Raw genomic sequence first — 23915 nt, forward strand, 5'->3', positions numbered from 1 at the left:
AACAAAGCACCAAAAAGGAAAAAAAAAGACTTATAAAAATATAATGGGGTCATCCCCCCAAACTTCCCACGCTATTCGCGGTACATGATATGTCAGAGTCTGATGAACAGACTTTCTGAACGCTGCCATCTCTTTCCACCCGTATATATCTTAGCCGCAGCTTCAGTACTTCCCTTTCAGCTCTTAAAACTTCACTTTGTGGGGCCACTATGTAATCTGTTCCACCCCACTGACCCCACCTTCCCCAATATACACCCACTCGCAATCCATTCCAAAGAGACTCTCCAAAAAAATAGACATCTGAAAAAAGTTCATCTGTTTACACTCAGTCTATGCATATTATTTCTTGAGATTGTTACTTTTTTTTAACCATAAAAAAGATTGCATATTGGCAACATGATGAGAAAACCATGGCGGCCATTTCTGGGTGGTGGTGGGGAGTAAGGTGGATGTGGAAGCACAGAAGCGACGGGGCTCAGAGGGGAGCAGGCGTGATCTCTGGCCTTGAGACATGAGGACTGAGGTGGGGTTATCTTGATTCTCAATCCTTGGGCCTCTGAAGTGTCCCCTCATTTTAGTCACTCCCTTCTTTTCTCTCCACTTTTTCCCATTTCTACTACCCGTACCCTGGCCGCACAACCCTCTTGAAGCAGAGGCAGAATGGCTTTTTGGCATGTGTCCACCTGGGCCAGTTTGAAGATAGGCATGGCATTTGGAGGGGCGCGATGTGGGACACACACCAGAGCAAGCTTATTTGTGACTGTTTCCACTCTGGGAAAAAATTGTCCATCACTTCTGTGACTTTCAAAATTTAAGCAGTTACTAGGCTGATAGGTTAAGAAAAATCTTTTGTTCTTGTGGTTTTGCATTAATATTAAGCATGAATATATATTATATATTACATTGCTTTCCTTCCGCTCTGGGGCAGACTGTACTCTCCTTCCAAACAGGAAACTGCACAGCCTGTGGACTCAAAATTTTTGAAAGCTGTTATGCCCCCCCCACTCCCACCCCATAACCCTTCCCTTCCTCCGACCCTCAGTTCTATGTTAGAAAATTTCTTCCCTCCCCCCTCCCACCAGCCCGCTCGCGGTTAAATAGATAGTACCACGTTCTAAGATTCATGCATCCCTGCCTTTTGCTGTTGCACATACTGCAGAGAAAGAGAGGCTTGTGCATGTGTGCCCCCTCCCTCTCTTCCCCTCACTTCCTTAGGCTCTCAGATTCCTGTGCTATTCTCACTGTGCGCTTTCCCAGCCTCCCCCATCCCGGACCCGTCACTGGTTGTGGACGTCTTCCCTGCGGACAATCTTATAGATGATCCAGTAGAACATGTTGAAGATGAGGAAGGCCATGGGGAAGCCGATGCGGGATATTTTGTCGATCTTCTTGGCCCTCTGGATGAAGAGTTTTCGCATCTCCTCCGGGGACTTCGATGGCGCAGGAGGCGGGTTGGTGGTGTTGTTGTTGTTGGCGCCCTTGACCGAGATACCATCCTTGGCCTGCAGACAGGCTGGGCCCATCCCGTAGGCGGAGAAGTTGAAGCGGCCCTCTCCAGCCTCATCCTCCTGGAATAGATTCAACATGGGGCTCTACTTAAAATAAGACAGGGGCCGGGCACCCTCCCTGCAAGGCACTCCCCTGGGGGCCAGGCCATGCCCATCTGGACCTCCCTGCTTCCCTGCACCGTTTCAGGTTTCTGAAGGCGCTGTAGCTGGCTGGGGAGTTATGCCTTATAGAGGGGCGCCCCTCACATGCTCAAACAGATGCAAACCAGGGGATAGGAATGTGGCATAGGGTCTCGAGACCTGCGTTCAAATGTTGGCTCTGTCACTTGCTGGCTGTACGACGTTAGGAAAGTCACCTTCTTCTGGGAGTCTCAGGGTTTTTTATTTTTCATTTTTTTCTATGCGTGGTGGTTAAGAGTCCTCCCACTGCCTCAGAAGGTTCTTTTGACCATCAGAGATGATAGACGAGCACGTACTCTGAATGCCGTTTTATTAGAAATCCAGGGGACAATTTGGAGGGATCCCCTGCTTTGCCTCTGTTGCCTCCTTGCCCTCTTTTCCCACCCCATTCCCCAGATCATGTTTTCCTGTGTGTGTGTGTGTGTGTGTTGGGGGGAGGGGGCAAGTGTCCAGGAGGGAGCAAGAACTGTGGGCCTCACCTCCATTTCACCAGCCGGGGAAGCCACAGCTGCTTCCTACCTCCATGTTCCCACATCAGGCAGTTGGGACCTCAGACACACCTCTGCGTTTTTATCAAGTTATCATTCAAAAGCCTTCATTACTTGGCTCCAACTTACCTTTACAGGCTTTTTTCTCTCTCCTCACCATATGCTTTTCACACCTGCCAGTTTGTTGCACTTTCTCAGTCATCCCTGTGCATTCCCACCTCCCCCGCCCCCGCTTACGCTCACTACCGAAATGCCTGCTGCCCTTATCCTTCTGATTTCTCCTTTTCCTGCCTCGTGGTGACCTTGCCCTAATCTGAATCATGGGGACACTCTTGCTGCTCTCATCATGTCTAGCTTTGGTTTTTTTTTTTCCATTTGAGCTCTGAGGTGGCACTGAGAGTCTCAGCTTAGCTGTTGATTCACGGTGTGGCTCTGGGGAAGCTTTATCAGCTCACTTCGCCCGCCTGGATAGTGGGAGCTTTTAGAGGAGCAGCCCTGCCTGCTTGTTCCTGCGCAGGGCAGGGCCAGCCTAAGAAGCAACGCAGTGCAGGAGCCACTGGTGCCTCTCCAGCTCTACTCTTGCCACCCTAGGTCAGGTCACCGTCTCGTCATGACTTCAGCATCGTCTGCCCACTGTCTCCAGCCTATGCCCACCTGCAACTCATCTGGGTTCTTATAATAGATCTTATTGGTCATCTTTTGATTAAAACTTTTTAATAAGCTGACACTGACTTCAGGATAATTAAAGTCTATAGATGGTAAACAAGGTCTTTGATGACCTGGACCCTGTCTACCTCTCTAGTCTCATGTGTCATTCTGTGCTCCAGTCCCCCTGAAGTATTTCCTTACATTCAAAAGTGCCATGTTCACTCTCCCTCTCTTTAACTCGGCCTCTCTTTGAGTTGTCCCCTCAGCCTAGAACACACTCCTCACTCCACCCTGCTTCCAACTCCTTCTTTTTCACTGAACTAATTCTTACGAGCCTGCCCTGAATGCAGGGATAGGCCGGGTGTCCCTGCTGTGTGCTCCATAAGGTTCCTGTACGTCTCCCCCACCCTTTTTACAGCCATTAAACACATTGTATTTCTCAATTAACGTCTGTCTCTCCCATTAGACTGCAGGCTCCAGGAAGGCGGAGGCAAAGTCTGTCCTGTTCCTTCCACCCTCAGCGCTGAACATAGGAACAGGGTAGTATCACTATGAGCTGGGAAAGGGGGAGGTTCAGCGGGGAAGGGCCCTTTGGTAGTGCGTGTAAGGCAAGGTAGTGCGTGTGGGAATGCACAGGGACGACTGAGAAGGTACAACACAACTGGCAGGTGTGCAAAGCATATGGCGGGGGACGGAATTTATGAACATAGTTCTTGGACATAAGCTGAAAACAGTCAATATTTGTTGAATAAGTAAGTGTTTACTTGTATATCTTCACCAGTCCTAGTCTTTTTTTTTTTTTTTTTTAAATGGGTTGTATTCCTAGCACCAGCACCACAAGGATTTGGGATATATGATAAATGCTCAAGAAATCTGGCCTAACATCCTCATTGCATAAGTGGAGGAAAAAAGAATTGCTGTAGTGCCTGGCAAATAGGTGCTCAATCAATGTTTGTCAATGATTATGGCAACAGTAGAGGGTTTGTATCAGGGCCAAGGAGAGGAGTTGGGGAAGCTGGTTAATTACTGGACTCTGGGCCTAGAAGGAGGACTGGGTCCAACTCCGTTGCTTGCCATAAATGGGCCCTTGCTGCAGGGTGGGATGTTGGAAAATCTTTTCACTGGGTTCTAGTTATGTAGAGAGAAGCACCAAATTAACTTTCTATATAATTTCGGGTGAATTATTCTCTGCTTTCCTTATCTGTTAAACATGGGAGCGGGAGAGGTGGAGGTAGGTGTGTGGACTGGAGGCAGCCAGAAGGGAAATTCCCTAGAAACGACTAGACAGAGGCTTGCTATTTCTCTTCCACCCAGCAGGTGGCAGGAAACGAATGCCTAGCTGCATCTGGAGCTGCTTGGGGATGGAGCAGGGGAAATCCAGTCGTGTTCTGTAGAACCCTGGGAGGGTGGTAGCGTGCCTGCCCAGTCAGGCTCGCCTAGGTTTCCTAATATTCTGACTAATGAGGCCAGCCAGGAAATTCGAGAACCAGATGTTTTCTGCCCAACAAATGAGGTGACCTGAGAGGATGCTGGGAGTTGAGATCACAGGCTCTGAGAAACTCGGGCACGCCGCTAGTTCCTCTTCACTCACCATTTGGGACTTAAAATCCTCTCTGCACACTTCCTTCTAAAGGGAGGTTTCTGCAGTGCAGGCTCGTACACAGCCAAAATACAAGCCGCATCCAGAGGGGCTAACTTCAGAGGAAGCTCTTCTTCATGATGAGTCCGTTTCGGTGTCTCTGTAGTTTCTGACATTTGCACCAAGTTCAGAGCTCTTAGGAACAAGGTCACACTAATCTGAACACATACAAGGGACCAGGCAGGAGAAATGTGAGTGATGAAGTGAGCTGGGTTGAAAAAACAATCCAGTTCGACGGGACCGTGGTAAACTGGAAAATGCATTCTCTACCGAAGGCAGTTCCAGTGCGCCAGTACCATGTGGGGTGTGCATCCAGTGGGACCAGAGGCTGTGATTCTTTTGAGTGAAATTAGAAGCGTGATTTTTAAATGCTGGCACCTTATTCCATATTTTTAAGACACTACTGGTGAAATTAAAAATATGTGCATGTTGACCTCTACCTTGGGATCAATCTTAGTTCTTATTTAAAATCCAGTAACTGCAGGACTATTTTTATCTGCTTCAAGATGGAAGCATTGGTGAACAGATAATCAAGCGATGCTGTATGGTCGATGTTTTGAGAAGAGCCATGGGTCCTCCAGCACCTCGCCTGCCTTTGCCATCAGTGCCGCCGTGATCCTGGTGCCTGGCTCCTCGCTGCTGTCATTGGCACAGGAGGAACGGACAGGATGCGCTCAGAGCTCTTCCAGCACTAACATGCCGTGAGAAAGCAAGGAGGGAACTGAGCAGGAGAATCTGATCAAATCTGGCTTGTGGTCTTATTCACACTTTCCCTGGCTAGAGAAAAAGCTTCTGTTTTCCTATAGTGTTTAAAAGTGGTAGAGATTTGGCAAGGGTGGAGGCAGCCTTTGAACGTACTATGAGCCCACCATCGGCAGGGGGCTCCATTCACATTTTAGTTTGTGCAAATAAGGCCCTCTGGAATTGTGCAGTGTACCATCTAGCGGCCTGGTGCTAGCCAATTATTTTGGACTTAGTCTTCCGAAATAAGTGTCTCTTCAACAAATGTATTAACCTTTTAGCAGAGGGAAATGCAAAAATCCACTAGCCCATTGGATAAAAAGACAAAAGGTAAATCCCAGAGATAGTTGTTTTTGGTCAGTTCCTTGCTTAGATTATTCTAAGAGTTAGAGGCTAGGTATCCAATGACAGTTATGGAAGGACTAAAACTAGGGGTCTTTTAAGAAGTCCTGTCTAGCTTGCTGCACCCAAGATAGTTTCTTCTTCCAGTGCAGGTTATATCTGAACTTCCATAGACATCTTCTGACTTGGAATGTCTGCCTTCTGCCTATGGTAAACTGTTAGAAGTTAATTGAATCAGATTGCTAATATTTAAGAAACATATTGATGGAAATCTCTACCTGTGTAATCATTTTAATCCCTGGAACTTGTGAGGCAGGAGCAATATTTAAAGCTACTTTGGCATCTGATTTTATCCTCACCACAGTCCCCCATTATGCCATTTAGTCCCTTTTACAGAAGGAGAAACTGAGCCCAGAAAGAGGCTAGTTTGAAGTTACATACCAAAGAGAGTAAAGAGGCAGAGTCCTTTGTCATAGCACATTGTAGCTGGGTTTTCAGCTGTTTTAAGTAGGTTAATCTATAGCTGCTAGGGGCTTGATGTGTGGCATATGTATCGTGGGGCCTGACAGGTCATAGTGTATGGGTTCTTGGTTGACCTAATCTGTTGCTGGAGAAACTTCCAGGCAGGCTGTCTGAATTTCTTTGTCTATTAGTTTATTCCTTTATTTGTTCAGCAAATTCCTATTGCATGCTCACTATTAGGCATTGTGTTAGGCACCAGGGATGTACCACTGAACAAGAGTAGACATGATCTTTGTCCTTATGAAGTTTATAAGTCAGCGGAAGAGATAAGCATTAAAAAATGACGTCATTGAATGAATAATTACAAATCAAATATAAATGTTTAGAAGGAAAGAATCCAGGTCCACTTAGTACATGGCCTTTGCAAGCACACATAGCATCTTTGTGCAAATTAGAAAAAAGGCATGCTCCTCTTGGGCATAGGAATTAGAGTCCTTTCCTCTGGCTGATACAGTTCATGCCAGGGCATGGCTTAGAGAAGCCTGCCTACTTGGCTAAGGGTTCTTGTAGACTATTACCTACGTGGCCATCCTCAACAACCTTGCAAAAGAACTGCTATCTAGGACCTACACCTTGACTAAGATACCGGGGAAAGATATCTCAGCCGAGAACTGGAAAATGAGTGGGCTATACCAAGCAAAGTGCACTGGAAGAGCAAGGAGGCGAGAACAAGATACCTAAAGTTCTATATGTATATCTGAGGAGCAAAGGAGAGAGTGATGTGAAGCCGAGGCTGGAGAGAAGAGCAGGTTCTGTGACCCCCAGGAGAAAGGTCTCCTGAGGAAGAAGTTAGAGACCAGGGTGTGGAGCCTGTGTGCTCCTATAGGCTGCACACTCTCTAGTGGCATTTGCTGGTTGGAACACAACCTCTGAGCTAATGGAGATTGGTGACCTTTCAGAGATGGCCTGACAGATTTTTCTTTATTCAGTCCTTCAGTGAGAGAATCCACTCTTGGGTAGGATTTTGTTTGATGTCTCTTTTTTGGAGGTAGGAAGCAAAGCCTGGAACCTGGACATTTTACTCTAGGATTTTACCTTTCGTGGTACAATTTCCTTCTGCAAACCAGGTTGCATGGAAATAATACAACCTTGCAGAAAACACTCATAAACATCTCTCAGCCTGCCATGCTTTGGGTTTATAGCTAATTGTTATCTTGGCCCCATCAGCATTTGCTCCATCAGTTCTGTCTTCAGGTGTAACCTGATAATTTCTGTAGTATTATTATAGTTGGAAGAGTTTCTGCTCATAGTCCCAATCAGCGCAATTATTTATGGGAGGAGAAGCTAGGACTTTAATCCCTATTTTGTGCCTGCCTTACCCACTGAGAACAGTGGTCCAATCAAACAGATATGACAAGACAAGGCTGCCTGGAGCTCTTCTGTTTGCCGCCAACTGTCCCTCCTTAGGCAGTGACCTAAAGGCCTACCTTGTGATGTCTTCGCTTCCTCCTGAATCGGAGCAGCTCTTTGTGCTGTCGAGACACAAAGTTGACAGCAGCATACTCAAGCAAGGCCGAGAACACGAAGAGTAGGCACACTGCCATCCAAATGTCAATGGCTTTCACATAGGACACCTGAAGTGGGGTGGGGGAAAGTGAGGGTAGAGGAGAGCGAAATACTTAGTATGGTGGAATGTTTTCTGCTTTTTAGTAACTCCCACCATCACCCATTGCTGTACCCTCCTCAGCATGGAGGATGCAGAGGAAAACAAGAAAAATGCATCAAGAAGACTGGGCATAATATTGGGAAGAATGGAGTACTGTTCTTAGAAGAGTACTAAAGAGAGGTGGATGGTGTATCTGGCATTATTATTTAGTGGAACAGAATGCTGTGTTTAGTCTAAGGGTGATAAGAACAGGTACCTCATGTTAAAATGGAGAATGTCAGTGAAAATGGTGCAGTAAGATCTTTGAAAACTCTCTCCTCCATAAAAGCAACATGAACACCAGCAAAAACGGTCAGAATAAACGTTTTCAGGGCTCTGTTAATTAGCCAAAGGCTAACACCAATCCTGTGAGCATTTATTTAAGAAAAACAGCTGAATCTCAGTAAGAACAGCAAGCTTTGTGGCATTTAAAAACAGCTTCATTGAGATATAATTTACATACCAAACAATACGCGCACACGTAAAGTGTACAATTTGATGGTTTTTATGTATTCATAGATATGTGTGACAATCATCACAGTCGATTTTAGAAATTTCATCACCTCAAAAAGAAACCTAGTAACTTTTACCTATCATCTTCCTATTCTCTCAGTTCCCCAACCCCCTGTCCTAAGCAACCAGTAATCTACTTCTGTCTCTATAGATTTCTCAGTTCTGGACATTTTATATTAATGGAATAATAAATAGGTGGCCTTTTTTGATGTATATCTTTCCCTTAGCATAATGTTTTCAAAACTTATCCATACTGTAGAATGTATCAGTATTTAATTTTTTTTTTTTATGGCCAAATAACATTCCATTGCGTGGATATAGCAATTTGTCGATCTATTCATCAACTGATGGACATTTGGGTGATTTCTATCTTTTGGCTAGCATGAATAATGTGGCTATGAACTTCTGTGTACAATTTTTTTGTGTGGACATGTTTTCATTTCTGTTCGGGCTTTGTGGTGTTTTAAATTGCCCTGTTTCTATCCTCCCATCCCCAGCTCCATGCTAGCCTTGAAAACCAATAGTCTGCAAGTACAGTGAAAACCAGCAGTATCCTGGATGCCAGTGAATGTGGCAGAACAGAGTTGGAGCTTCTTTAAAGCTCCATTCCCAGAGAGTTGTCATTATTTGATCTGCCTTGTGGTTCACCGAAAGACCCCAACTCAGAAGCCTGTCTTTGCCTGACTTGGAGCTGGCCCATTGTGAACAGCATTTTCCCTGGGGGCATTCGTGGCAATTGTTGAATATCATCAGGTCAGCCCAAGGCAGTAGGTAACAGTTGAGGCAAACAGGTTGATCAAAAAACTTTAAAGGAAAAGCTGGGGAATCAGATGTCCTTAGGGGGCTTTAGAAAGCTCTGGGTATTCCTAGGACTCCGTGTGCATGCTTAGGCATTGTACAAGCCAAGGGAAGAACTGAGAGGGTCCTTAGCGCTCAACTCTGGCTAACCTTGATGTGCTGAGCAAGCAGAAAGTGAAGGCTAAGGAAAGTTATAAACTCCCTGACTGAATGTCGAAGTTGTTTTCTAATATATACACAGAGCCCCTAGGTAAACGCTGTGAGATTTATAGATTCAAGTCATTCAAGGGAATCTCTTCAATTTTTATCTAACTACCAAGCTAACAGAACAGAGACTTCATTGTCTTTGCTCACACAGCAAAGAATAAAGATGTCCTGACACAACAAAGAGTATAGATATTACACAATTAGTTTAAAATAGTTACTAAACAAACAGCAGCAGTAACAGCAACAAGAAATCATGAGGAAAGAGACTCTGATTTCCAGGGATGCCACATTATATTTTGTAAAATGTGCAATTTTTAACAAAAATTATAAGAGGTGCAAAGAAACAAGAACTTATGACCCTGCAATAGGCTGAATGTTTGTGTTCCTGCCCCTTTCAAATATTGAAATCTTAATTCCATTGCGATGGTTTTTGGAGGTGTTGCCTTAGGGAAGTAATTATGTCATGACATGAGAGTAGAGCTCTCATGAATGGAATTGGTGCCTTTATAAGAAGAGGCCAGAGAGCTAGCTACCTCTCTTTCTACCACGTGAAGATACAATAATAAGCTGGCAGTTCACAACAGGAAAAGGGGGTCCGCACTGGAACCTGACTGTGTTGGCACCCTGATCTTAGACTTCCAGACTCCAGAACTGTGAGAAATAATTTCTGTTGTTTTTAAGTCACCTAGTCTATGGTACTTTGATATAGCAGCTCAGGTTAGCTAAGACTGGTCCCTACATAAGAAAAAAAAGCAGTCAAAAGAAGCTGCCCCTGAGAAAGCCCAGATGTTGGAATTAATAAAGACTTTAAATCAGTTATTTTAAATATGTTCAAATAACTAAAGGACACCATGTCTAAACTACTAAAAAAACGTTTGAGAACAAGTTCTCACCAAGTAGAGTATGAGATAGAAATTATACAAAAGAACCAAGTAGAAATTCTGGAGTTGAAAAGTACAATAACTGAAAATTTCACTAGAGAGGAACAGCAGCATATTTGAGCAGACAGAAGAAAGAATCAGTGCACTCGAGGTTATCCTGTCTGAGGAACAGAATGAAGAAAAATGAACAGAGCCTCAGAGACCTATGGGGAACCATTATGCACACTAATATACGGTTAATGGGTATCTCTGAAGGAGAGAAGAAAAAGAGACAGAAAGACTACTTAAAGAAATAATGGCCGCGATTTTCCCCAAACTTGATGAAAAACACTAATGGTTACATCTAAGAAGCTCAGTAAACTCTAAGCAAGATAAACTCAAAAGAGATCCAATAATCAAAGTGTCAGAAGCCAAAGACAGAGAATCTTGAAAGCAGCAAGAGAGAAGCAGCTCATCATGTATTAGAGATCATCAATAAGATTAACAGGTTTCTTATTGAAACTATGGGGTTTAGAAGGCAGATGAAATTAAATATGACCCAAATACATGGGAAGACATCCCCTGTTCATGAATTGGAAGACTTAATATTGTTAAGATGCCAGTACTCCCCAAATTAACCTAGAGACTCTGACTCTGCATTTTAAATCAAAATTCCTTTTTTGTTGTTGTTGCAGAAATTGACAAGCTGATGTTAAATTTCATATTTATGTTTATATGGAATGCAAGGGACCCAGGATAGCCAAAAACACCTTTAAAAAGAACACAGTTGGAGGACTCACACGTCTTAATTTCAAACTTACTACAAAGCTATGGTAATCAACAGCGTGGTACTGGCATTAGGATAAACATGTATCAAGGAATAGCACTGAGAATCCAGAAATAAACCCGTACCACTATAGTCGATTGATTTTTGACAAGGATGTAAATTCATTGGAGGGAAAGAACAGTCTTCTCAACAAATGGTACTGGGACATCTGAATATCTACATGTGAAAGAATGATATCCCTCTCTCATACCACATTTATTTATAAAAATAAAATGGATTAAAAACCTAGAGTAAACCATAAAACTCTTAGAATAAATAGGTGTGAATCTTTGTCACCTTGCATTGGGCATTAGTTTCTTGAATATGGTACCCAAATCACAAGTAACAAAAGCAAAAGTAGATAAATTTTACTTCATTAAAATTAAAAACTTTTATGTATAAAGGACATTATCAATCAAGCAAAAAGACAACCTACAGAATAGGAGAAAATATTTGCAAATTATGTATATCTGATAAGGGTTTAAAATCCACAATACACAAAGAACGATTACAATTCAACAGTAAAAAGAATACCCCAATTAAAAAGTGGGCAAAAGGTTTGAGTAGACATTTCTTCAAAGAAGATATAGAAATTGCCAATAAGCACATGAAAAGAATGCTTAACGTGATGAGTCATTAGGAAAATGCAAATCAAAACCACAGCAAGATACCAGTTCATACCCACTAAAATGTCTATAATCAAAAAGACATAAGTGTTGGAAAGGATGTGGAGAAATTAGAACCTGGTGGAATTGTGAAATGGTGTAGCCACTTGGAAAATAGGCAGTTTCTCAAGTTAAGCATGTAGTTCCTATATGACCCAACAATTCCACTCCTAGATATATACCTGTAGGAGTTGAAAACATGTCACATAAAACATACATGTTTATAGAAGCATTATTTTTAGTAGCCCCAAAGTGGAAATAACCCAAATCTCTATCAACTGATGAATAAACAAAATGTGATATACCACACAATAGAATATTCACTCATAAAAAGGAATGATGTACTGATACATGCTCCAATATGAATGAATGATCATTGAAAACTATGCTAGATAGAAGTCACAAAAGTGGACATATCATACGATTCCATTTATTTGAGATATTCAGAATAGGCAAATCCATAAAAATAGAAATTAGGTTTGTGGTTGCCAGAGACTGGCCAGTGACTGATGATGAGGATGGGGAGTTATTTTTGGGGTGATGAAAAATATTCTGGAAATCGATAGTGGTGAGGGTATATTAAATACCACTGAATTTTATGCTGTAAAAAAAAAAAAGTGAATGAGGAAGAATATGATGTTGAGTGTTAGCAATCTTGAGCCACGTATCGAGTCTGGTGTTAACGAGTGGAGCAGAATATTGAGTCTCACACAAGGAAAGGAGGCCGAGTGTTTCTGCTGGTACAAATGAACAGAGCAGAAGGTATTTTCAGGTGGTAACAGCAAAGTCTAGTGTTAATAGTGCAAAGGGCAGATTGTTGAGTTCTGTGGTCAGGGTGAGTAGAGAGGACGGTGTCTAATGTTGATGGCAAATGAAGTGCAACATCATATTAAAAGTTAATGGAACAGTCAACGTCATGAAAAACAAAAATGTGGGGAGACTTGTAGATTAAAAGAGCAACCACATGCAATATGAGTCTATGGAGTCCTTGACTGGATTCCTTAACATGTCCACTGATGACATTTTTTGGACAATTGGGAAATTTTAAATGAAAGCTTATATTAGGTGAAATTATGGCATTATTTATAAGTCAATAATTAGTTAATTAATGTTAACTTTTTAGATGTGATAATATCATTGTGATTCTTACTCTTTATTTAGAGGTGAATTGTCATGATGTCTGTAACCTCGAAATGCTTGAGCAAAAATTGCATCTACCTACTTACCTACCTACCTACCTACCTACCTACCTATATAGAGACTGAGATAAAGTAGGTGTGGCAAAATGATAGCAGTTGGAATCCAAGTGAAGGGTTTTAGGGTGTTCGTTGTGTATTATTTCAATTTTTCTGTATCAAAACAATGTTAAGTGTGGCATTAATTGGAGATGGTGCAGAATGTTGCATTTAGCGTAAGATTGGGGGGAGCAGAGTATGGCGTCTGGCATTAGTAGCAGAGCGGAAGGTCGTGTCTAGTGTTGAGTGACTAAAGCAGAACGTGTCTCAATGACAGTACGGATGGTAAGAGAAGGCAGTGCCTCGCATGACGAGAGAGCACAGCAGAACGGGGCATTCAGCATTCCCAGTGAGAGGAGCAGGATGCCGGATCTGAAATATGAGTGAACGGAGGAGTATGTGGTGTCTGGCATTGGTAGTAGATGAAGCAGAATGTTATGTCTAATGGTAAAAGTGAATTGAGCAGAATGTGAGGTCTAGTGTTAACAGTGAAAGGAACAGAATGCTGCATGTATTGTGAAGGGGACTGGAGGAGAATTAGTGTGTGGTGTCAATAATGAATGAAGTGGAACACTGTCTGGTGTTAGAATAATGGAACAGAATGTTGTGTCTAGTGTAGAGTGAATGGAGCAGAATGTGTGTTTCTGGCATTAATAGGGAATAGAGTGAAATGTTGTGTGTAGGGTTAATAGCGAATGGAGCAGCATATGGTTCAAGAGTTGATAGTGAATGTAGCAGAATGTGGTGTTAACATTAGAAACATAAGAACCAGATTGAAGTGTGTGCAGAAAAGGGTTAACGTGGCAGGCGTGAGGCTGCTGCTATGAAGGACCTGCTTGTAAGCTTGGTCGACATCTGGGAACTTGGATTTGGGGAGTGCTGCCATTTTACCTAAGTGACTAGACTGCCTGTACAAATGATACGGTTTATGTTGAACCTCTGCTTTCCTCCTAGGAGTCTGGAAGTTTGGTATGTGCAAGGCGGAGGGTGACCAGCACCCGGTAAAAACCTTTGGTACCAAACCTTAAATGAATTTCAAAACAGTTTTTCTTTTTGTGTCTCCGGGCAGAACCATCTCATATGGTGGCTGCCTTTTTGTTGCTGGGGTAAGAGAGTGCTCTGTGTGGTCCCTCATGGGAGGGAGAAAGCAAGGAAGCCTGCCCATGGGTTCTTCTGCCTGCGTCCCCTTTTGTCCAGCTGTGTATCCTGAGTACAACTATATGCTGAGTCCGTGAGTCCTATCAAATCTCCGAACATGGGAGTGGTCTTGGAGACTCCCAACAGAGTATCTGTCATTGATGATGAAAAGAGAGGCATGTTATTCTTAGCACTAAAAGTGAGTGGAGGAGGAGGTAGAGTTGAGTGTTAATAGTAAACGAAGTCAAATGTGCATTGGTGGAGAATGGAGCAGAATGTGGTATCTGGCAACTGTATTGAACATAATGTTAAATTTGGAGGAAAGGTTTGAGGGATAAAAATGCTGGATACTGCCAAGTGTAGTAGATAAAGAAACAGTGACTAATTTCTCATGTTCCTCTTATCTCGGGCAGGGAAGAGAGATGAGTGTTCTCCTTATCTGTTCAGGTGATCTGTGCTCTTATGCAGTAGAACGTACCTTGGGTAGGGATGCTCGGGAACCAGAGCTCTGGGTAGTCATGGTGAGCACAGTGGTGATTCCCAGGCCCACACGGGCTGGTGCAGCATCCATGTTGATCCAGAAGGAAATCCACGAGAGGATGACAATGAGCAGGCTGGGAATGTACATCTGGATCAGGTAGTAGCCCATCTGTCGCTCCAGGTGGAACCGGGCCTCAATACAGGTGAATTTACCTGTAAGAAATTATAGCGAGAAGGCAGAATAGCCTAGTGGATAGGAACAGGGCTTTGAGGTCTGACCACCCTTGGCTGGAGTCCTGGTTCAGCCTCACACCAGCTGTGTTTCTAGGCATGTGTTGAAATCTCTCCGCGTCTCAGTTTTCTTGATTACGTTAAGTTGGGGATAATGATGATTATGATGATGACGATGATAATAAAATGATAATACCTACCTCACATAGTTACTCAAATGGTTACTGTGATGATAGAATGAGATGGTGCCTATAAAGAACTTAGCACCGTCCTCATACATCATTAGTGCTCAGGAATGCCAGTTGCCATCCTCCTCCTCATCACTATTTTGTTCCTAAGAGTGGGCCTAAGTGGACCACTCTCTATCCTTCTGCCAGTTTTCTTCCCGAAACATGACTTGATCCTGTTACTTTTCTTTGTAAAACCTTTCATTCCTTCTCTCATACAAGAAGGTTTGCATTACCCGCAGGGGAAAGTTCAGACTCTTTAGTCTGCCCTTAACAATGCAGCTCTAGCCTGTCTTTCTTCACCTTAATCATGGCCCCCTACACTCCATCCCTTGCTTGAGCATGCTTTCACACTTGATCCTGCTAATCCCTCTTCCTGGAATGCCCTTATTCCTTCTCACAACCAGCCAAAGAAATCCTCCTCCACAGCAGTTTAAATGTGGAGTCTTCCCTAGCAGAATGCCTCTTTTTTCTCTGTGCTTCTTCAGCTCTGCTCACCCGATCCTCAGAGCCTTTAAGGCATAATACAATGAGTGAGTGGGCAAGTTGGTCTCTTGCTGTCTCTGTCCTCTGCACTAGGTTATGGGCAGCTGGTCTCCCTATCTGTGTGTCCCAGGAACTGGAGCAGGGCCAGTCCCATGGTAGGGTATCAGCTCCTGTCCCCTGAAGCAGTTACTAGTGGATTTCTTTGAGCTCTCTGGACCGTATGCTCCATGTGGTCAGGGCCTTGTAAGTCTTTTCTCCTTATATCCACAGGGCCTACGACAGAACACAGTTCTCACCTAAATGTGAGTAGCAAAGAACAAATGAGATAATGTTGGGAAAATGCTGTATAAATAGTAAAGGGCTGTGGTATGTGAGAGTCAGTTATGATTATTTAATTTATGGGAGTCCTTGCTCTCTTGGCCGTTAATGGGAGTGCCATTATCTGAGTCTCAGCCTGTCCAGCAATGAAGAGAGTTTCTTTGGAGGTTCTGAGACATCTCCAAGGTCACCCAGAAAGAGGCAGCTGTCCTAGACAGACCAGAGCCGAGGCTACTTGCCCTTTCTCTGGGCCTTCTCCTTGCACCAGCGCCCACAGTGGTTTTGCTCAGTCCCTCTCCTTCACGTCCTCCTCTCTGTGGCCGCTGTTACCAGCTTTACCCAGCTGGGTTCAGACAGCAGCCTCCTACCCAGCCCTCCGGCTGGCATGTGAGCCGACTGACTTTCTTCCACAGTGCTTCCGTGAGCTCCTTCCCAGCCTGAAATAGTATGCAAAGTCAGCCTTGATCCGGCTCCACTTCATTCCTGTATTCAGTCTTCTAACAAAGGCTGTGCTTAGGCACGAGAGATAGAACTGAGCTGATTAGTGGTGGTTCTCCACACCCCCTTGTAGCTCACGGTCTAGTGGACCTTTTCCAGCTTTACTGTTGACTAATCTTCAGTGCCACCTCTCAGCTTCCTTCTGCTGAGGTCTGATGTGAGCATTCTCTGTGCCTTTGCTCTGTCAGAAATGCTAGTTCCTGTGTGACAAAGACTGCTACATGTCCTCCCAATATCAGCACCTCCTTCTGCTTTAGGAAATAGGATCCAATTTGAGTTAAGCATACTGCTACCTGGAATAAAGACTGTATCTCTCTCCCAGCTTCCCTTGTAATAAGGCATGGCCTACGCTTAGGTTACTTGCCCCAGGACACACAGGAAGAACACAGCAGAGCCACTTTTTGGTTTCACAGGATAGTCTCTTAACCACTAGGTGATAAATACAGAGCTTGCTCCATCACAAGTACCTCTTAAGATCTGTTGAGTCAATGATTGAATGAATGTGGCCCTGACTGGGGGTGGGATTTGAGGAGAGTGGTCCCTCGCACCTACCTGTGTTGTAATGCTTGGTACAGTATCTCAAGTCCTTCTCTTCCTTCAGGATAAACTGGGGCAAAGTTAGTCCATCTGCCACCTGCACAGCTCCCTGCTCCTGCCACTCAAAGATGAGGTCATTCATGGTATATCCAACTGGGATAGGGTCAGAAGAAGGAGCAGTCATCACCAAGAAGCACTTATTTGAAGCATGTCAGGGTTGATTAGGGTCAGAGACAGAGAGGCATCAGACACTTGATGGAACTCATGAAACCATGTTTTTTTCCCCCTCACAAAGGAGGTTAAAACTGGTTTAATTTACATCTACCTCACAACCCTTCTACCTCGCTTCCTACCTCTCCCAGCATCCTAACTTAGCTTGTTCTGTTGCCCCCTCCTCCACACAATCAGTTGACAGTCACTCTTTGTGCCTGTACACCATCCTTGCAAGCTTCCTATTTTGCTCACAGCTGACTTTTTTTTTTTTTTTTTTCTGTGAAATGCTACTGCGGTGGACCTGTCAGTTGAGGGTCAGGATGTGAGATGGTGACTCAACTCGACTAATCTGACTCTCTTTCTCAGGACTTTGACTCTTGAGTGAAGTGACAGAAGGTTCAGAGTCGGCTGGCGCTGATTCCCTTCAGCAGTGGCATTTCAAGGGGCTGGTCCATCACTTCTTGCTGCCTACATGCTCTGCCTTCATTTCTGTACTTTTAGCTCCTCCAAGTCCATGAGGAACCTCTATGTCCTTCCATTTAATTCTAGATTTTAAACTCGTCAGATTGCTCTCTGTGTTAGCAGTCAAAGAAGTCAGCTACCCCATCTGTAAAAATCCCGGTTTACTTGATTGATCTCTTTTATAAAGCTTACTCCAAGTCATTCTCTCCTTCCCAGTCAGCAGGAAGCACGCTTTCTGCCATGAGGCCACCATGTTTTGTACTTCGAACAACACACCACTTGTTTCCCTGTCTCAGTCATCTATCTCCCCTGCTGGAGTCAGCATCCCTGTGAGTTCAAGGACCATGACTTATTCAAGCTATTTCTCCTTCATTCCTGGAGAGCCCTTCACAAGGGACATGGAACTGTGTGCCTCTTTGGGGAATGCCGCTGGCTCCAAAGCTGGATCTCAGGCAGAAAATGGAAGGGAAGTTATATTTCTAATGCATTTTCTAAGAGCAAAGCCCTTCATCTGGCATTTTGGACTATTACGGTAATCTCTTGGGGTCCAGTGGTTAGGAGCAGCTGTGTGGGAATTTCTGCTGGTCCTGTGGGTAAAGGGGAGTCTGGTTCTTCATAGAGGCCTCATGCAAGAGACTCACAGCTTTCCAGTTGCATGATACATGTCTGGACGTCCATGGGGAAATTCTTCAAGTCCATGGGGCAGGCCAGTGTCAGGGTGATTCTGGGAAGAGAAAGGATTTTAATGACACTGGATCCACAGGCCAGAGAAACTGTACCTCTGTTCTCGTTACCAGCAGAAACTAGTTATCTAGGAGAGGTCAAGGAGGTTAGGGAACTCTAGTGTTTTTTGAACCAATATATGTGTATTTCCACATTTCAGATATGGAAATATAGGCTCAGAGAGATAAAGTAGGTTGTTTGAGGTCACATGGAGTTAGTGGAACTTCTGTATTTCTTTGGAGTCTGTCTGGCTTCTAGAGACCTGCCTTTAGCAAGTTACATGAAGGCCTGGAGGCCAGGGCCTGCCCCCCCCCGCCCCCCTCCCTGCTTTTCTGCAGAGCCCTCAGATAGGTGCAGAGACTGAATTTTCAGTTGAGCAGTATCAGGCTTCAGGCATCCCCAGGTGCACCGGCAGCAGGTGCTGTAAGTGGTTCTTGGCTGCCTCCCTACACACCCTAGGCTCATCAAAAGTTATTACAAAGTTCTTCTGCCTTCTGGGTGTCCAGACACAGCTGGCTCACATCTGTGGGCTCATGCTGGGGTCAGCTGGGAAGTTGGTGGGCACCCCAAGCTTCTGGACTAGGTGTTTATTTTGGGTTGTTCAACCCTTGCAGAGGCTGCAGCCTCAGACCCAGAGGAAGTCTCCTTAATAGAATCTGAGGTCTGCAGCTCCGGCTGGGATACAAGGCTTCATCTTGAAAGGCTTTGCCAACATCTGAGCACCTGCTGCAGGGAATGGAGAAGAAAGGCTCTCAGAGCCTTAGATCATCAGGCCAAATCCCTCACATGGCAGGTGAGAAAACTGAGGTGCAGAGAAGGATAGGTAGGGACTCATTCGTGGTGAGGTGACGTGGCAAGCTGATGGCTCAGGCAGGATTTAAAACCACACCTCCTAGCCTTGGGATGCTGAACTCATGTGCTGGCTGGCAGATTTTCCAGCACTGCTTTCTTGAAAGGCACCTAATCGGTGGTGGTATCGTGGCACTTAGCTGCTGACACGTTGGCCGCACATGGTGAGGCACAAGGCCCTATGTGAACCTCCTCCAACTCACACCCACAGCTCTGGATGTGGGTCCCTTTAAGCACAAGGTAGAAGCAAGAGGGGGAAAAGAGAAGGGCGAGGGAGGCGAAGAAGGGAAGAGAAGGGTGTGGAAGAAGGAGGGGGAAAGTGAAGAGAAAGTGAATGCAGTTGATTTCTGAGGATAAAAGCTCCAAAGTGGGACAGCTGTCACACTGGGTTAATCTCCTGAAGTTGAATGACCTTGGGAATATCACTTTCTGCTGATTTGTCCTTCTGTCATGATGTACTGGGACTTAGCTTCCAAGACATATGAAACTAGCCTGGCAGCAGCAAAACTCAAGCAGGGCGACCCTTCCCTTCCTGCCAGCCAGCCAGGGCCTTGGTGGCCATTTCTTGAGCTTATCAGCGTTCCACTCTGGATGCGGACTGAGTTGGATGGGCTCCTAGGTGAGGAAGACCATGTCTGCTTCTGGTTCCTCTCAGCCTGCCCCTCTTTGCTGCCTACCTTCCCTGCTGAGATTTCTAAGTCCCCTCTCCACCCAGCCTGCTCTCGGGAGGGACGCTAAGTTCAGTCGCATCTGAGGATCAGGACCTGTGCAGCCTTCACTGTGGGCCTGGACATTTAAAGTTCATCTTCTAATGGGAGTAAAAAGATTTATTCCCCTGAGGAATTGGAGGGGGCGAGGGAGTCATTTAAGGGCCACTGCTCCCTTTAAGCTCTTTCAAATAAAAACATCTTCATTCATTCATCAAAAATTTAAGTGCCTGTTGAATGCCATGCCCTGTCTTAGGTTCTGAGTGGGCATCAGATTCACACTGGAATCTAGGCTCTGCTTCTAAGTAGCTTTGGGAACTTTTGTAAGTTACTTAAATTTTTCAGATCCTCACTTGTCTAATCTGCAGAATGGCCATAAGAAACCCTACTTCATGCGGTCATTAGGAGGCTGAGACATAACATACGTAAAGTACCCAGCCTATTAAGTACATTAGGTGTAAGAATAAAGTGGACATCGCTCATTTCTTTATGCCTTGGGGTAGAGCTTTGGAATTAGGTGGAGAGGGATAGCAGGAGACTCTGAAAGTTTGCCCTTAACCGGTATCCGCCAGATACTCTGCAGCGGTGGGAGGGGGTCCCAGCTTCCTAGAGTCAATGCAAGGTATGGAGGACAGAAAGCATTTGTAGAAGGGATGGAGCAGCTCTGACTAATACTTGTGAGCAGCACCACCCACCTGGCAGGCCCATTTATGTTGAAGTCGCTGGAATATTTCAGGTTTTGTGCTTTTGCTCCTGCTATTTTTTAAAGAAAATTGTGGTAAAAACATTTAATGAGATCAACCCTCATAACACGTTTTGGAGTGTACATTACAGTACTGTTAACTATACGTGCCATGTCGTGCTGTAGAGCTCTAGAAATTATTCGTCTTACATAGCTGAATGCTCCTGCTTTTGGTCATTGTCTTTGAATACTCTTTTCTCCATCTTATGTTATTGAAATTCTGGGTAAGTTTGGGAGCATAACTTTAACCCCACCTTCCCCCGGGTGCTTTCTTCATCTCCCTGGTTAGAATGAACCCCTTGCTCCTAGGACTTCCCGTGGTATTTTATTCTTATTTGCTGAGTGTCAATTACAGAGCTGGCTCTGCCTATTTGGCAAAGGTGTCGTGCTGTCAAGGCCCGATCACCTCTGTTTAGCCTTCCTCTTAGTGTATGTTCCCAGGAGGCAATGGGACAAGGCACTTTCTGAGGTAGGAAGGGGATGAACCTATATGGAACTTACCTGATGCTGTAGAGGACATTCCCGTTCCGGGAGATCCTCAGCAGCTTGTTGTCTGTGGTGATCTCGTGGAAGTGGGCCCCCTTCTCGTTAGCAAAGAACAGGTCAGGTTTCCAGATGGAATCCAGCATGGACGGGTCCAGGTCCAGTGAGTCATCCGGGTATTCGTTGTAGGCCAGCCGGGGGTCATTCCACTGCTGCCTCAGGAAGATGTTGACCCTATAGTCCTACGGCCAGGAGACAAAGAGGTGGAGCCAAGGTTAGGCCCTGGGATGTCACCTCTTGGAGGGCCAAGATGCTTTCAGCCTGTGCTCCTCAAAATCCTTCTGGAGGATGTTATCAAAGTACGAACATTCTCTAACTGTCCCATTAAATATATTCAACTCTGAACTGAGATTATTTAAATGTTATTCTTTCTTTTGAGAAACTTAACAAATAAAGTGTAGGCTGATGTAATTAACACCCATTTTCATCTTGGTCACATTTTCCACCTGATAACATTGGTTTGTAGATAAGAAAAATAATACATTTCAGATAAAGTCGAATTCCCCTTTTATCATCAGCCCTATCAGTGCAGTATTTCTCACACATACTCAGGGTTGAGAGTCAGTATTCTAGACAGATTGAAGGGACAAAAGGAGCGACTAGAAGCAGATGCCTGGACATTCAAACTGTTCTGCCTAAAGAGAACAGTCAGCGCCCGAGCAGTGAAGGAGGAAGGGCGGGGCGAGGAATTCTCCCGCGTTCCTGCTCGCCCCAGCATTTCCTCCACTGCGTTTTTAATGCCACCCTTCTATAACCTTCAGTGTCTGTTGATTTGTTTGGGAAAGATTAATGGATGTCCTGGAGTCACATCTTCCTGGATGCTAAACTCAGCGCTAAGTAAAATGCTTCTCCGATGGGGCTGCAGTGATATTACTCCAGTGAAAAAAAATTCATGGATCAAACCAGTTAGGGAAATGTTCGACTAAACCAGATGCAACAGACTTCTTTATTGCAGGACTTCTCAGAGACCTTAATATACTAATGAATTGGGTGTATCTCCAAAGGGGAACAGAATATGCAGCACTTCTGATTTATTTTGGCCTAGAATGTTTATTTTGTGCTTGATGCTTGTCTTCTACAGAATATAGTTTAGGAATGCTGTCCTAGTCAACACCCGCTCCCCGCCGCCCCCGCCACCCCTGTATTTTTTTTTTCCCCAGTTGGAGAGAATGAAGTCCAGAGAGAATTGATATTGGCCCGTGTCACTCTGAAAAAGCAGAGCAGAGCTGATTCTGGGACCCAAGAGTCCTGACTTCTAGTGAGGGTTTGTTCAACTGGTCCTAGAGGAACTGAAAGAATCCATTTAGTTGTTATTCACAGCCTAAGAAAAAATTACTGATATGGGTAGCTCTCCATGTCAGGAAACGAGTTAACGAAGTTCAGAAATAGTTGCATTAAGAAAAATTTTAAGTGTTGTTAGGGAAACATTATAAACCTGGGGTCCATGACTGTTATGACACTGCAGGCAGAATTCAGGGCATATCTGCCTTTTCCCGGGAACAAGAGCATAGTTCTCTCTGTTGGATTGCAAAAGGGTTCATAGTCCTCAAAGATGAATAACCTCAGTTCAAGAACAACTTTAATGCTCTCCTTCAAGAAATAATCTCCACTCATAAGCACCTGCTGCTGTTCTTTCCCTGAAGGTTTTGAATAAATGAGATTACGCTGTATTCTCTTTGGGGTGTTGCTTCTGAATCTTAATCACTCTTTATCTGTCAGGAACAGGGGTGAACTAAAATAACAACCCTTCTCCCCACCCTCACCCTCACCCCTGTCACTTCCTCCCCTAGCACATGCCTCATTCTGTTTTCCTTCAGAATTATCAATAGCTTCATGAATGTTCCAAGTTATTTTATAGAATTGTTCTATAATTTGATCGAAGCCTCTCCATCCAGCCCTTTAGAAAATAACACTTGGTCTCATAATCTTATGTCTTATAAGTCCTGTGGTGGAGGGAGAACGTCAGGCCAGAACTAGATATCGATTCTTAGCTTTTCTTGCTGACAGTAATGGACAGTTCCCAATCTGCCCCATCTGGTCAGGGGCCTAGAAACAGCTTTTCTCTCTCCCTTGGATTTTACCTGAAGTTTTGTGTGTGTGTGTGTGAGACAGAGACAGATATATATATATATCTATATCTATATATCTATATATATATATATATATAGATATAGATATATATATAGATATAGATATAGATACAGATACAGATATAGATATATGTATATATATAGATCTATAGATACAGATATAGATCTATATATATATAGATGTATCTATAGATCTATCTCTATATCTATATCTATATCTATGGCAGTGGGCAAATCATGTCAGAGTAAACAGAGTGTGTATGAATATGGCTGGGTAGAATATGGTTCAGTCCCCAAACCCCAGCTGTACTTTTGATGTTCTTGCCAGTGACGTGTCAAACCTGTTTATGTGGCTGGAAGGAAGAAAAGAAAGTGCATTTCTTAAAATGATCTGTCTGTTAGATACCAGGCGCTGTTCTAGATACTGTCATATATGTGTAGTTCTCACAAAACCCCTGCAAGCTAGACATTCAGATTCCCATAGTAAGGGTGAGGAAAGGGAGGTTTGGAACTTAGGTCCAAGGCCCCAGAGCTAGTAAGTGGCAGAGCTGGGATCTGAATCCACATCAGCCTAACCCTCAGTGACCACTTGGTCCTCACGTCCCATGGGTGTGGTTAGCCAGTTCTGTGCCAGAGATACTCTTCTCTCATCTTTGCAGCCTAGGTAAATTCTGCCTGCTCAGTTTAAGCCTTATCTCCTGCAGGAGCCTTGGTGCCCTCAGGCTTCCCTGATCTCTTCCTTTTCTGACCGCCTAGCAAAATGGAATCATCAGAAACATTTAATTTAGCACTTCCTTACTGTGTGTGTCTTATCTCCTCAATTTGATTGGCAACAATTTGAGAGGGCGAACATGA

General features: G+C 44.3%; 1 protein-coding gene and 1 long non-coding RNA gene across 4 annotated transcripts in view; one reads left to right on the forward strand and one right to left on the reverse strand.

The window, feature by feature from the left end:
• Positions 1–23915, forward strand: part of LOC120581602 (uncharacterized) — a 327878-nt gene that overhangs the window by 8087 nt on the left and 295876 nt on the right. The gene's annotated exons all lie outside the window — the stretch shown is intronic.
• Positions 1116–23915, reverse strand: part of GLRA1 (glycine receptor alpha 1) — a 71590-nt gene continuing 48790 nt past the window's right edge. For 2 of the 3 annotated variants that reach the window (XM_039836658.1, XM_039836657.1), the window contains 6 exons: positions 20929–21152; positions 18048–18130; positions 16747–16884; positions 14433–14647; positions 7496–7642; positions 1116–1568 (listed from right to left, as the gene is read on the reverse strand). In XM_039836658.1, the coding sequence (XP_039692592.1) occupies positions 1278–1568; positions 7496–7642; positions 14433–14647; positions 16747–16884; positions 18048–18130; positions 20929–21152 (1098 nt within the window). In that variant the 3' untranslated portion in view covers positions 1116–1277. Of the gene's footprint in view, positions 1593–7495; positions 7643–14432; positions 14648–16746; positions 16885–18047; positions 18131–20928; positions 21153–23915 lie in introns of all 3 variants that reach the window. The other variant, XM_039836656.1, reaches the window with a different exon arrangement.

This window comes from Pteropus medius, unplaced genomic scaffold (assembly GCF_902729225.1).
Source record: "Pteropus medius unplaced genomic scaffold, Ma_sr-lr_union100, whole genome shotgun sequence".
NCBI lineage: Eukaryota > Metazoa > Chordata > Mammalia > Chiroptera > Pteropodidae > Pteropus > Pteropus medius.